At 36.5% G+C, this 15,688-nt stretch overlaps 1 protein-coding gene across 1 annotated transcript; it reads right to left on the bottom strand.

Moving 5' to 3' along the window:
* Window positions 1–722: 722 nt before the first annotated feature.
* Window positions 723–14,637, bottom strand: vwa10.1 (von Willebrand factor A domain containing 10, tandem duplicate 1). The gene is made up of 15 exons (XM_084399871.1): window positions 14,481–14,637; window positions 13,091–13,303; window positions 10,011–10,295; window positions 9,421–9,514; window positions 9,119–9,247; window positions 7,826–8,012; window positions 7,439–7,608; window positions 6,677–6,786; window positions 6,349–6,465; window positions 6,059–6,253; window positions 5,732–5,864; window positions 4,229–4,381; window positions 3,827–3,922; window positions 1,544–1,809; window positions 723–1,386 (listed from the first exon to the last, which is right to left on the bottom strand). The coding sequence occupies exons 2-15, from the start codon at window positions 13,283–13,285 to the stop codon at window positions 1,015–1,017; spliced, it is 2,502 nt and encodes an 833-aa protein (XP_084255997.1). The 5' UTR covers window positions 13,286–13,303; window positions 14,481–14,637; the 3' UTR covers window positions 723–1,014.
* Window positions 14,638–15,688: the final 1,051 nt, after the last annotated feature.

Raw genomic sequence — 15,688 nt, 5'->3', positions numbered from 1 at the left:
TTTCCTCATAAAATATTACATATTACTCAATCAGAGAAAAATTGTAAATAAAGTTAAAATAGAGAATTACCTTTTAGCAGATTTTGTGTGTATACTGTAACTTATGCACAGCCTCTGTCAGTGTTATCATAAGTGTGTGTTTGTGTGTTACTAAGACAATCAGTAAGAAAGAATGCTTACTTCCTTGTTCCTTGTGCTTCTTTCAAATCCAATCTTATCTTGCCTCTTATGTTAGTCAAATGAGTCAGATTACTGAGACTCTCACCCTTTGTTTTTAATGGCTCTTGGAGCTCCTGTCCCATTCTTTGAAAAGGATTAGGACTGGTAACACTCTAGGATTCATGGATTCCTATACCTGGATACTTCATTTCTTCGGATTCCTACCTGGATACTTCTTTCAAAAACGCTTTTTTTAAGGTCATCACCAAAATGCTTTGTCTTCACTTGTAAGGACTGCCCCCCAAAATGTGTATAAAACTACCGTGTATAGCTTTCATAGTTAGACTTAATGACTGCAGCAACCACTTTTGTTCTTAATATAAAAACCTGCTGAAGATACAACCGAGTCTCCTGGTCTTCACTTCTGAGTTTCTTACACAGTCCCCCCAAAATGTATTATAACTTATAATCACTCATGTGACAGGAGTTCAGTGAGGTCCCTGAGCCGAAGGAGAGGCTGAATAAGAGTGAAAGCAAATGCAAATAGGAAAACCAACACAATACCATGAGCTTGGACAATACTGCTGCCCCTGATATGAACTTTGTCTTTAATAAACTTCTAAAACAAGATCAAGAGTAGAGTCTACATTACTGTTAAAACCACAGCTTACCCACAAATCAAGTGTTCAAATAAAACACACCTGTTAACTACAGAAAGTGCAAGTGAAATTTCAATAGTAAACCTTAACCTTAGACTAATAGTTAAATATTTAAGACTCCTTTACACCTGACAATTCAAGACAAGTAAAGAAGGCAACATACAATGGTACATTCTGTGCTAAATGTTATTTAGAATCATACAAAATGGGAAACAAAAAACCAGGAGAAAGAAAGACACATGGAAAGTGCGTAAAATCCACTGAAAAAAACATTTGCTGTGGAGACAGTGAATTGCACTATGGCATAATTGAGGTCGGTGGAGCCCGGAGCTTCTGCCTCAATAGTGAGTGTGAAATCTGTCCCGGACTCTGTATCGGAGGGTGCAGTCAGTGTGACGCTTCCCTGAGCACTTCCTCCTGCCACAAGGATCAGATTACGGGGAAAAGACACGCTGAAGCCCAGGTCAGTCCGGGCTCGGATAGTGTAGTTGCCGCCTGTAGTGTTAGAGGTCACTGTGAAGTTGAGACTGAATGGGACTCCAGGCTGTGTAATGTTCTGCGATTGGGCCTGTGGAGGAACAGATATGGTTAATGTATGTTATTTGTCTCATATAGTGATTTTTTGTACCAACCTGTGTAAATTTAAGTCATTATCGTTTAATAATTGTTGTAAATTGCAGCTATTTGTGTTTGTGTATCCAACATTTTATATAGATATTTCTTACCGTGATGGTTATTCTAGAACCTTTATATTGGGTGGGTGACTGTCTCTGGAATCGACTAGTAGACGAGGAGTCATTCAACAGTCCTTTAAGTTGGACCACAAATGCACCCTCTGGGATTCTGTCTACATTCACCAGGAAGTCTGTCGCTCCCACTGCTTTGATGGTTCCATTAACAACATCAGATCCTGAAGCTTCAACTAGAAGCACGTCAGTCACTGTGACTGAATCTCCTCCGGTCGCAGAGACAAACAAAGTAGTATTCCGACCTGATCGGCAATTACAGAAACACATAGGCATATATCAGTATCAGACATAGGCTGGATGTATGTTTTGTGACAAACAAAAAAAAAAATTTTCAAACTTAAGGTGTGGTCACAAAATTGTGATTGTCCACTGCCAATAGTCTCATGATGCAAGTCAGAGATGGGCATCGGTACTGCTGGGCCACTGTCCTGCTGTTTAGCTCCAACTTTCCAGTAATCCTGAAGACATTGATTAGCTGGTTCAGGTGTGTTTGATTAGGTTTGGAACTAAACTCTGCAGGACAGACCGAAGTTGTCTATCTCTGATGTAAGCTCACACTAAAGTCACTTTAACCCTTAATCGCTGTTTGGGGTCAAAATGACCCCAATGGACTTTTCCTTCATTTTTTAAAAGTGTTACCTTCATCTCAGGGGCATGAAACTCTGTGACTTTTCCTAAATAATCTATCTAAACATGCACAAAAAAACAGGGCTTGATTTGGTTGTTCTAAAGGTGTGTAAAAAAAAAAGTACCATTTAAGCTGTTTGGGGTCAAAATGACCCCACGTTGAAAATGAATGGGAAAATGAAAAAAATGACTTTTTAAAATTTTGTTTGTCAAAAAAATAAAAGTAAATCCATTATAAATCTGAAATTTTTTACAAATAAACCAAGGTCTGGTCCTAGAGCATAAATAAAAAGTAGAACGAACTTTCTATCTCATACACACACACTCACACACACACACAAACACACACATGTATGTGACTGCAACAGAGAGCATTTTTACAGAAATTGGCAAATAAAATAAACAAAACTGGCATAAATCTAAAAAATGTTACATTTAAATAAAGGTCTGGTCCTAGAGCATAAACCCAAAGTGGAACGAACTTTCTATCTCATACACACACACACAAACACACAAAAACACACACGTATGTCACTGCAACAGAGAGCATTTTTATAGAAATTGGCAAATAAAATCAACTAAACTGGCATAAATCTGAAAAAATGTCACATATGCAACATGAAACAAGCTTGCCCCCACCACCCCCCACCCACACACACACACACACACATTACAGTCATGTCATAGTGGTGACTTGTAATGTTACTGCAAATGTATGTATAATAATTTGCAAAAGCAAGATAATTCAAAATATATCAGAAAACAACAACAAATTATAACTCTGACAAAACTACATATTTTTTATGTATTTCAAAATGTTTAAATAAATATTCACAAAATATATATCATAAAGTTGTGAGGAGAAGTTTAAGTATCAAGAAAAATGAAGTGAAAATGAATGAGTCTCTATGGCCCTCTATTGGATATATGTGGTCATTGCAATTTCTTTCTTTAATTATAATTTCTAAAGTTTTTCCACAAACCAGCAGATGTCAGTATTCTATCCCTAACACATAGAGCAATGTCCAAAAACTATTTAGATTTAATTAAGATCATCATTTAAGTGATTTTTTCTTTAAAAAATCTTTTTTCATGAGCCAATTTATGGCCTAGTTATGTAATTGTGCAGTAAATAGGTAAAAAACTTCAAAATTTCCACAAAAACACAGCATAAATGTATAGTTGAGAAGTAAATAAAAAAAAATGATATATAGTTTTCCTTTTAAAAAATGTATATTTCCTTATGTAATCGCTATTTAAAAGTTTGGGGTCAAAATGACCCCAAACATCTTAAGTGTTGTCCTTTTTTAACAGCGATTAAGGGTTAAAACCAAACAGTATTCTTTTCTAAAAACTTGGTGAATTTGAGTGAAAAATCTGCATGAGTAAATGTTTCGCCCTCACACAAAATTCCAGATTGCAGAGATTCCAATCGACATCACTGGATTTTGCATGCGAAATTTCCCTGAGCAACGGTAAATGTGACCGCACCTTAAAGCAAAATTATTTTGTGTGGAATTTTCCAATCCATTAAAAACGTATTTTGAATATGAATTATATGATGCATGACTTCCAAGACCCTACAGGGGACAAGTGGTTTGGAGAATGGATGTATGATGTATGAGGTTATACCAATAAAAGGCCGGGTGAAACTCTGTGCCCATGAGTCTCCATGACCTCCCTCAATTATCTCCACAAAGTAAACGAGGACATCCACAGAACTCTGACCTGTATTCACAATTAAAGGAATTCTGAATTATGGACAGGCATATGTGTTTATTTTGCTTTGACAAACAGAGTAAAGATTGTTTTCTGTGATAATTGACAGGATATGAACTTAATTAGTTTTTTAAATGAACATGGCAGGAAATCAACACCAGAAACTTTATGATGAATATTCTATGTCCAATATAACGTTTTTACTGAAGCTTTTCTAGAACTAATTATTGCAAAAGCTATTTTAAGTTAAATTGCAGGAGTAAAATAACATTTGAAACCTTAAAAGCAAGTCATACGCAGAAATGAAAACTTTACCGATGACTTTCAGGGTGTAGGAGCTTGTGGAGCTGATACTAATCTTCCATTCCCCTGTCTGGTTGTCAGAGTGGATTTTTAATCTTTTTAGATTCCCTACAGTCAGGATGTTACCCAGAGGACCATTTGCCACAGAACCTGACTGAGACACACCTGAAAGTGACGTTCATGAAATCAGATGTTAGATGGAATAATTATGACATAATCCTAATGTCAAAGCCGTGACATGCAATGGATCCTTAAATGGATACTCCACCCAAAAATGTAAATTCTCTTAAAAAAAAAAAAAAAAAAAGATCTCAAATCCTATTAATTAAACCTGTGTTCTCCAAATATTTAAATAAAGCTTCTCTGTTATTACGTCTTTGTTCGGGATTTAATATGTACCTCAAATTAATATCAATCTCCTCTTCTCTCTGAACCTCTTCTGATAACTTTTCTCTGTCATCTTTATACTTTTCACAATACATGATTACGTGTTCTACTGTTTCGTTTTCTCCACACCATTCACATCGTCCTGTCGAATGCTTTGACATTAATTGCATTGTTTTATTAAGTCCTGTATGTCCTATTCTGAGTCTTGGATAAAATGTCTTCCTCTCTTCTACTTCCACCTGAGTGCCTACTTTTCCCCACTTTTGGCTGTATTGCATACATATGTGTCTACCTTTACTTCCTGTTTCCCACTGTTGTTGCCATCTTTGATTTTTTTGTTTTTTAATTATAGCTTCAATTTGTCTGCCGTTAATGTTGACCTGGTTGTTCTGTCCTGTGTTTCCTAATCTCATGAGCATTTTTGTAAGTTTGAGTTTATGATTTATAAAGTCTGCTGCATAGAGATCCTGTTTCCTCGTTGCTGCAACCAGACACCTAACAGAATGACAGACCAAAAAAACAAAGATGGATCTACCAGCAGCAGTGCAATTGCTTTCTCTCGAGGCTCACACCGCGGCGTTCCTCGACCTGGCGTGCCTTACATCCTTCCCTGACCGTTCGTTGAGTTTTTTTTCCACATAAGCCTCAATGCGGAGATAGTAAAACGTGTTAAAATATTACTTTTTTCCCTACCTACACCTCAGGTCATTACCTTTTTGCAGATTTTGTGTATATACTGTAACTTATGCACAGCCTCTGTCAGTATATTTATACACCATTAAGTGATGAATGTCAGCGTCACACATACTATGTGACGCAAATAAAGGATTGCATAAATGACACCACATAATTTAGCTTCAGACAACATTGATTCATCAACTGTGGCTGTAAATTATCATCATGTTTGTTTTGTGTAGTTTTTGAAGCGTCAACTTTGAGAGACCCATTATATGGAATCATAGAGATGGTCTATATTTTTCTAAAAATCTTTCTTTTTGTTTATCTGAAGAAGGAAAATCACACATCTGGGACAGCATGAAGGTGAGTAAATGATGAGAGAATCATGAAACTGATTAAGCACATAGGCTTCTGTAGATGAGCATTCTGTTCATAGATGCACAGGCTCACCTGTAGGGCTGTAGAGGGTAAAGACTGGAGAGTCTCCGGTGACATACACAGTCACATTGGACAGAGATGAATCCAACACAAAAGAAAAAAAATCTGCAATGGCTGGACTTCTCTCTATGTAAAGAACAGTCACCTTCAAGAAACACATGTTTTACTGCATTTGAGATTCAAAGAGTAACCCCCAAGGACAGCACAGCACAAATAAAAGCATTCATATTAGGATATGATTGGTGGTATAAAGCAAATTACACTTACATTATAAAATGTATGTCTATATAATATTGATAGAAGTATCGTTAATAAAGGGATCTTGTTGTTGAAACATACCAGGCCAGCGGCTATTATATCCGTAATGACTGCAGTGGCCTGAGACAGTGTAGAGTTTGTGACCTCTATGGTCTGTCCACCAGAAATATGGGACAGGTCTCTGTACAGCTGTATGTCTGACTGAGACAATAATCTTGATAGCGAGACATTCTGCTGACTACGCGATGAGATGGAGTTTGTCAGCAGGAAAGTGACCTAAAGTGTGGGAAGGAAAAAACAAGTATTAAGACATCTGTAACATAACTGATCCCAAATGAAGAAACAAATCAAGCAGTTCTGCGGATACTCACTGTTGACTTGGTGATTTGTATCATGGCCTCAACTGCGCTTTTTAATTCTGTGTCCTTTACTGAAGCATCAGTGAAAACAAAAATGTCTGATGATGGAGGAGCTTGTGTCAGTGTTAACTGTAGATTCATGAAAAGACAAGAACACTTTTACAGTGTGGATACCAAAGAATAAAACGATTATTTCCTCTAAAACTAAATGATCATATTATTTGTGCAAACAAATATTGAATTTGTTTGAGTGTACTGGTTTCATAGTGAACTTTTCTCAGAATGAATGAAGGTTTACACTACTGTCCAAAAGACATTAAAAACACACACACACACACACCAGCAGTCCTGAAAGGCACATCCCTGGATTTGAACCATTAGATGCTGAAAGGGAATTGATTTGCTCTTTAAATGTATCTGCTTTTTCAGTTTTCATCAGAGGTCCAAAACCTGTGAAAAACACAAACACATCACTACAGGACACTACAATACCAAAATGCACAGTGCATTTTAATCAAACTGTGACTGAATTTTAGGATAAGACTGCAACACAACAAAATGTGGAAAAAAAAGAAGGGTCTGAATACTTTCTGAATCCAATGTGTATATAGGCCTATCAGATAAACAAGTTAAGCAAGTAGATGCTGGTATCTTTGAAGCATCAGCACAGATGGTTTTCTAAAATCTATGGAACAAGATATTTTATCCATATCTACATTTTCATATAAAAACTTGGACCCACTTTATATTAAGTGTCTTTAACTACTATGTACAAACATTTAAATTAATAATTTGATACAATGCACTTATTGTGTACATACATGTTTTTACACTGTAATAAATATAACTACATCTATAATTACACTGTTGACCCTTCCCTTACCACTTAACCCACCCTTAAACCTACCCATACCACCAAACCTGTCCCTAACCTCACCCGTATCCCACCTCAAAAGCACCAAAAACGAATACAATAAGTACATTGTACCTAACGATTTCTTTGACGTAAGTACACAGTAGTTAAAGACACCTAATTTAATATGGGATCGCAATATATATATAATTTGACATAAATGTTTCATTTTCAGCACAACATGCCTACCCTGGTCATTAAATGGGACTAGAATATATTCTGAAGGTTCCTCTGAGGTTCCTCTCCTGCTGTCTATGATACTGAAGGTCACTGTCTTGGCCTCTGCGATGTAATTAGACAAACTGCCCGTGGTGTCAAACACAAAAGCCAGGACTGAGATCTGACTCAGGCCCATCAATCTGAGAGAGAGAGAAAGCAGATGAAATGCAATAATTTGCCCAATGTTCATCATCAGTTAACAGTGGTGTAATTTTCAGCCTGTTCCTCATAAAACTATTGCATAGCTTCAGAAAACGTGGACTACAGTGCATAAATATGAACCACTTATGGTAATAGTAGCACAAAAGATTTCTTCCTTTTATGTTACTAAAGTACCATAAGTCAATAGTCTCATACCGAAGAAAGGCTACATTGCCTGTTGCTACTCGGATGTCTTCCAGCAGTTCAATAGTAGCATTGATGGCCATTTCAGCGGCACGCTGATGAAGGAAGCCGTGACTTGAGCTGATGTCATCCTTGTTGATACCTCCGGTGGGGTCTCTATAACTGGTCATGTCAAGAAGGCCACCGTGGCTACACTTGCCTGAGAGAGAGAGTTAAATTCACTTTTAAACCAAGTGTTTCTGAGTGTACAGCTTTTTGGTCTTTTAATTCAAAGCATCTTGAACTCTGCAATAAAGCTCAGACAGTAATTGATGGAGTTCATTTAAGGAACTTGATGGAACATGATGTCTGATGATCTTCCTAAACCCCATTAATGGTGACTGCATACAGTTACCTTGTTTTATCTTTACCAATCTTGTAGTACCTTGGCAGTGCATATACTAACATGAAAACTGAGAAAATGTAAAAAGTATAAACATTTACTCAAGCCAGTCAAGTATGAAAAATAGTCTGTAAAAATAGGTCACAAAGTCATGTGTGTCACAGTGGCTGTAATGATGCACACGACAAAGGAGTAGAGAAAAAGTAATCTTTCTTAAACCAACAATGGAACACTCAGGAGATCGCATGCAGGGTCTAATCATAAACACAACCACAAAACATAGACAATACTGCTTTACCACTCTGCTTCAATAAAGACTGTTTTCCACTTACCACCTGTCTGTTCCCTTCTATGTGTGTGACACATAGATGATACCGGACAATGAACAGACAGAACTCATGGTTAAAATACACATGGAGAGTAATTAAAATAAGTAAGAATGGGTGAATTAAATCAGTAACTAATTAGGGCACAAAGAGCAGACAAACCCAGAACCGGAAAAAGAGTGAAAACAATACTAAAACAGAGCATGCATGTTACAATGGGTTAATATTAATACATTTACTGTATTGATTTTTCACAGGTGTTTTACACATATTTTGAATTACGCATTGCATTGTGTTTTATGTTTAAAGGAAATGTCTGTAAACTGAATGGATAATAACCAGAAAATTACCAGTGCCTTTAAAAAAAAAAAAAAGGCACCCCCCCCCCCCAAAAAAAAATTCTTACAGAAATGTAGTAGATCATACAAACAGTGCTTATGATCACTAGTGTTACAATTTACAGCTTCATCATATCCAAGGAGATTCAGCTGAAGTAATACATGCTCTAGTTCGGGAACTGTCCGACTTTGGTCTAAAAACCCTGATAAGCACAGTACTTAAACCTATGCTAATGTATGAGATGTTAAACTTCCTTACCTGCAGGTTTGGTTGAGAGTAAAAGGCGAAAATATCCTGAAGTTAAGATCTTCTGTTGCAGAACCTCTTGGAGAATGTTGTCACTGCAGTCTTTTCCAACACAGCTTTTGCATGTTTTTGTATTGGGACCTAGACATCCATCCAGAAACATAAGTGTGTGTGGGGAATGAAACAATATATATATAACTGGTTACTTGACATGGGTGGACAAATGTAAATGTCATATAATACACCTTATTGGATAATTAATTTTCAGACGAATACAAAGAAACTACTTCAGGAACAACTACACAGTACAGTACCTGCTAGATTGTTGAGAGGAAGTTCAGGTCTGATCAGGGGGCTGAAAGGAGCAGTGCTTCCCAGTTCCGCCCAGTTACTGTGACTATAGAAATCCTGCACACAAAAACACATTAATTTGCTAAATTGCGAATTTACATAGGCCTACTCAATGTAATCCTATTTTAGCTTATTATATAAACCACAAAACAAAGTACTGTTCTAACAAAACAATACTTTGTATATTTTCCTTCAAATTCCTAAAACACACTAATAATAGTGAGGAGTTTTGTTGTACATATTTTGTTTTTGGTCACACTTTAGATTATGGTCCAATTCTCACTATTAATTATGACTATTGCCTCAATAAACTCCTAATTACTGCTTATTAATAGTTAGTAAGGTAGTTGTTAAATTTATTGGGTAGGATTGGGGATGTAGATTATGGTCATGGAGAATAAGGCATCAATATGTGCTTTATAAGTACAAATAAACAGGCAATAATCTAGTAATATGCATGCTAAGCAACTAGTTAATAGTGAGAATTGGACCCTAACCTAAAGTGTTACCCCCAAAACTCCATATAGATTTGCATCTCTATGGACTAGCATACCTGTAAAGTATGACATGCAGCCCCCAGACTGGAGCGAGCAGACAAATATCTGCCCTGTTTCATGCTGACTTTCACTGCAGCAATGCCCTGAGTGATGAGGTCCCGTCCATTTTTGAAATCTTCATTATCAAAATGATGAGCAGTACTGAACTGCTTTCTATCCACAGCTGCATTGCTAAGGGAAGTCTGAGAAATAGCCAGACTGAAAGTGGATATTTTTAATAAGGAGAAATATGAATCTGAGCAGGCTCTCTGGACGGCAGTTACTGTCAATTTGTTGTTGATCTGGAAGTGAGGGGGGAAAATGTTAGATTAGACCCACGCTGTAAAATAAAGTTGCTTCCTTAAATAAGTAAAATAATGTCTTTTAAGTACAATCAACTTGGATGTTTAAGTCATTTCAACTTGAATTACATTAAACTGACTTAAAAAATTAGTTGAATCTTGTATAACATAAAAAGGTTGAAAATTGCTTAAAGGAACACGCCGACTTTTTGGGACTTTAGCTTATTCACCACATCCCCCAGAGTTAGATAAGTCCATACATACCCTTTAGACGGTGGGCCGAGGGTCCGTATCTGCTTTACTTTTCTAAATGGATGATGCATGGAGGGAGAACCTGGATTTGTAAAGTTGGGATGGTTGTTTTATTCTCAACGATATGAAAAGTGTTGCCACTCCCATTTATTGCACATACTTCTCATCTCCGTGCGTGCCGTAACTCTGTCTGACGCACCCACCGCTAGCCTAGCTTAGCACAAAGACTGGAGGTAAATGGCTCCATCTAGCCTACTGCTCCCAATAAGTGACAAAATAACGCCAACATTTTCCTATTTACATGTTGTGTTTTGTATAGTCACAGAGTGTACAAATAACAAGGTCACATGAGACTAGGGTTGCCAACTGTCCCGTATTTTGGGCCTAATATATTTGTCCCGTGCTCCCGTGTCCCGTTTTTTGACTAGCCTACTACGCTGATCTAACCACTGACTGATACAACAGCAGCAGTGCTGATCACGACACTTGAGAATGATCACCGACACCTGTCATCATCCAATCACAGCCTTTTTTAATCATTCTTTTGAAACAAATCATTGTTTGATTTGCGAACATAATCCTCTGCCGTCTGGTCGCTTCCACTTCAAGCCGGACTCGCCTCGCGCTAACGGTAATTCCCTTTCACTGTCCACGTTTTGATTTCGGCAAATCAATTTTTGGCGAATGCAAACAACATGATTATTGTTCATGAGTCCAACATCCAGCCACGCAAGAAAACATGTAATCTACCTGAGGGAATAATATGCTCAAAAAACATTGCTGATTATTATTAATGTTTAAAAAAATATATTTTCCAGGATTCTTTGATGAATATTATAAGGTCATAAGAAATTTATCTGAAATAGAAAGCTTTTGTAACATTATAAATGTCTTTACTGTCACTTTTGATTAATGTAATGCATCCTTGCTGAATAAAAGTAGGCAATTACTTTCTTTAGTTTCTTTCCAAAAAAAATTATCTTACTAACCCCAAACTTTTGAACTGTAGGCCTAGTGTATAATGTTAAAAAAGCTTTCTATTGTAGATAAATGCTGTATTTTGAACGATGGTTTGTTTGTAATGTGACTTTTTTTTATGTATGACATTAAAATTCTTTTTAGAATTAAATTGTACATAAATAGGTTAAGCAATACAAATGTGTTTATGTCTGATAACCTTTTAAACACATACTTGACTACAGACACTGAAATGACATACACTGTGTGATACAGTACAACTATTTTGAGTGTCCCTCATTTTCCTATAAAGAACCACGATTGTCCTGCATTTTCCTTTTCTGAAGTTGGCAACCCTACATGAGACACAGACATCTTCTAACCGTATACAGTACATCCTGGGAACTATATTCTCAGAAAGCGAAGCACTGCTGCTTGGGCAGAGTGATTTGCTCGCAACACCTGAGAAGCCCCGTGGTGAGGAGCAGAGAGTTCACTCAGAGTTGGAGCAAAACACTCTGCGCCTTCTGTGCTGCGCCTTCTGAGAATATAGTTCCCAGAATGTATACGGTTAGGATGGCTGTGTCTCTTGTGACCTTGTTATTTGTACACGCTGTGACTATACAAATCACAACATGTAAATAGGAAAATGTTGGCGTTATTTTGTCACTTATTGGGAGCAGTAGGCTAGATGGAGCCGTTTACCTCCAGTCTTTGTGCTAAGCTAGGCTAGCGGCGGGTGTGTCAGACAGAGTTACGGCACGCACGGAGATGAGAAGGGTATGTATGGACTTATCTAACTCCGGGGGATATAGTGAATAAGCTAAAGTCCCAAAAAGTTGGCGTGTTCCTTTAACTTATTTTGATAAGGCACAGGCAATGTAAAACTTATATGTTGTCATAACTAATCAAATTTTTTACAGTGAAAATTTGTATTTATGAAATTGGACACTTTTTATAACTGCCACTAAATGTGTAACAAATATTCATGACAAGAAAAAAATATTTTAATGAATAAATCTAGTCTTGCACAGTTCAGATGATTACAAGACATGTCGATTAAAGTATATGCTTAAACTTCATATCATGATGATAATCACATCATCAGTGCTTCCACTCTTTGTATGACTACCTGTTCAAATTTGGATTTATTTATTTATTTATTTATTTAATTTTTCATAATTATACTTTTATTTCATTAACATTTTATTAAAACACCATCTTGTCTTTCTGTTTTCAAATTAGATGCACATTATTTTTTACTTCTATGATATTAAAGTGTGATTAGGTTCCACAAATGTTCCAGACTCTATCAATAACATTTGTGATTTGGTGTAGATTTAAAAAAAAAATTAGACTTGTGTCACAGTTTGTGTAAAGAAACATGCAATCACAAAGAATATCTTTAAATGATTGCAGATAGACAAATTCAGAAAAATATTAAATATTCATACAAAGATAAGTCTAGTTGTACATTAAATATTCTATAATATTCCTACAATATTCTATAAATATTTCAGTGATTAAAACCATTGGCAAAGAGCAGTTTTAGTAAATTGTTTCACGCTCATATTTCTTTTCCTTACAGGTAGTGTAAATTCCTGCCCCCGGGCAGCGGCCACGTCACGGCACACTTCTGCCATCTTGCGGAGGAAAGCTGCCTCAGTGATTTGTTGATGTGTCAGGGATCCATCAGCAGGAAGGACTTTGAATGCTGCAGCTTGAGGGGGCTGAAAGAGAGCCCGGAGGAGAAATACAGCCACTACAACCAGTGAAACCATGGCTGTTCACAATCACAACTGTGGGAAAATTCATTAAAAAAATTATGAAATATGCAATATTTTTTATACTTCCTGACTCTTTAACAATAACCCTGGTTGTTTCATTCTATCCTTTACTATAAATATTGAACACAACAAACCCGGCCTGTACTATCTGGTGTAAACAACGGAAGTCAACAGGTGTTACCCTGAATACTGTGCTGCAACAACAACCATCCCAACACTGGTGAGTGAAATAATGTCTCAAACATTCAGATTAAGTCCTCCAGAAAAGTAATCTTCAATCAAGAGATTGTTATCTGCCTTTAAATTAGCATTAAACACCTGTGCTACAACAGTGCAACTGCTTCTGGATGGTGTCTGTGGTGGTCGATTCTGTGCACTTCTGCCTATGCGCAACAAATTGCATCTTGAAGACATTAAAGATTGAAAGTAAAAGTCGTGGCCCCTTCAAAACACTACATCAGTTGAATGACACCCATTTCAAGACTGCGTCCGAAAACCTATAGGCAGCTGACTGAGCAAGCAATGAAGAAATTAATCACAACCGTGTATGTCTAATAAAATCCCCATGCTTTTGCCAATTATATGTCTTCATATAGCCTACACAATTGTGAATAAAACTGTAACATCACATCATTGCCCTCTTTATTCAATTCACAAATGCAAAATACCCCCATGAATAACTTTTAGCTTTGACATTTAGGCCAGACAGGGTTTAGAATAAGCCAGGATTAGACCTTGGTTCAATTGGAACATTTAAGACAATACACATATAAACATGCCTTAGGAAAAAAACATTACTTGTGTGCATCTTGACACAAAATAATGGCGCTGACATATTTTAAGATACTGTTTTGATACATTTTGAATTAGAACATTCTGTCAAACTGATAAGGTTCTAGGTGCTTAAAAATATATGAAATAGGCCTACATCATATATCCTGTAAGCAAATAATTGTTAACTAGGCTATTATTTTATTGCAGTAATGTACCAACTTTGCATGTGTGGATGATACCACAAAAAAATTTTTCAAACATAAATAAATAAATAAATAAATAAACAAACAAACTAATAAATAAACCTCAACAGGGAACATGCTCTGGGACCCTGCTAAAACGGTTCACACTTCAACCCAATGTCCTCAGTAAATAAAAAAATAAAAAATAAAATAAAAAAGATTAATTTCTTTACCTTGTGGTCGATTTTTCTTGAGAAGAATATATTTTCAGGTTCCGTCTGTATATTTATATCCTTTTACAAATGACGTCAACATCAATCTGCAATAGAAATCTTGCTAAGCCAGGCAGATAAGAGAAAGGTGATTCCAAAAATGATCAACAACAATGAAGACATTTTATAATTAAATGAAATTAATTTCATTTTCATAATTAAAGTATAATTAATATTCAAGTATCAAGTATCAAGTAATAATAATAATAATAATAATAATAATAATAATAATAATGATAATCCACTTGGACTTACTATATTTGCATACAGAAACCCCTAAATAATGACGAGGTATGAATGAGAATGGAAGCAAAAAAGAAAGTAACACATGTTTAATCAGGTCTGCTTTGTTCAAGGTCAAGCCTTTTGCCAACGAAAACAGTTTGGCCTGGAATGATGACAGACTTCATTCCCCCACACCCTCATGGACTTAAAGGGATAGTTCACTTTGAAATTAATTTTTGATATGTTTTAGCTTACCTCAAGGGCATCCAAGATGTAGGTGTCTTTGTTTCCGCAGTAGTTTCAATTTTGATATTTTTAGGTCAAACCGTTCTTGTCTGTCAGTCATATAATGCAGGTCTATGGTCACTGGCTCAAAACACAAGCACAGAGTCCAAATTAAAACAATTCCCCATCGTCCAAATTAAACAATTCCCCATCGTAAGTACACATTGATGGCCTAAGACACGAAACGAGCGGTTTGTGTGAGAAAACGAACAGTATTTATATCGTTGTTATCTCTTGAAAACAGCACACGTCCAAATGATCTGACGGCGCGGGCGGGTATAGATATATAAATAGATGTCGCTTTGGCTACTGCAGTTCATTGGAACGAAACCGTAGCCAAGCGACATCTAGTGTATATATCTATACCCGCCCGCTGGCGGGTATAGATGTATACACTAGATGTCGCCTTCGCTACTGCAGTTCATTGGAACGAAACCGTAGCCAAGGCGACATCTATTTATATATCTATACCCGCCCGCGCCGTCAGATCATTTGGACGTATGCTGTTTTCAAGAGATAACAACGATATAAATACTGTTCGTTTTCTCACACAAACCGCTCGTTTCGTGTCTTAGGCCATCAATGTGTACTTACGATGGGGAATTGTTTAATTTGGACGATGGGGAATTGTTTTAATTTGGACTCTGTGCTTGTGTTTT

The sequence above is a fragment of the Rutilus rutilus genome, assembly GCF_951802725.1.
Source record: "Rutilus rutilus genome assembly, chromosome: 2".
Taxonomy (NCBI): Eukaryota; Metazoa; Chordata; class Actinopteri; order Cypriniformes; family Leuciscidae; genus Rutilus; species Rutilus rutilus.
Note: the sequence above shows the minus strand (reverse complement) of the source record. Positions and strands in the feature narration are given on the sequence as shown.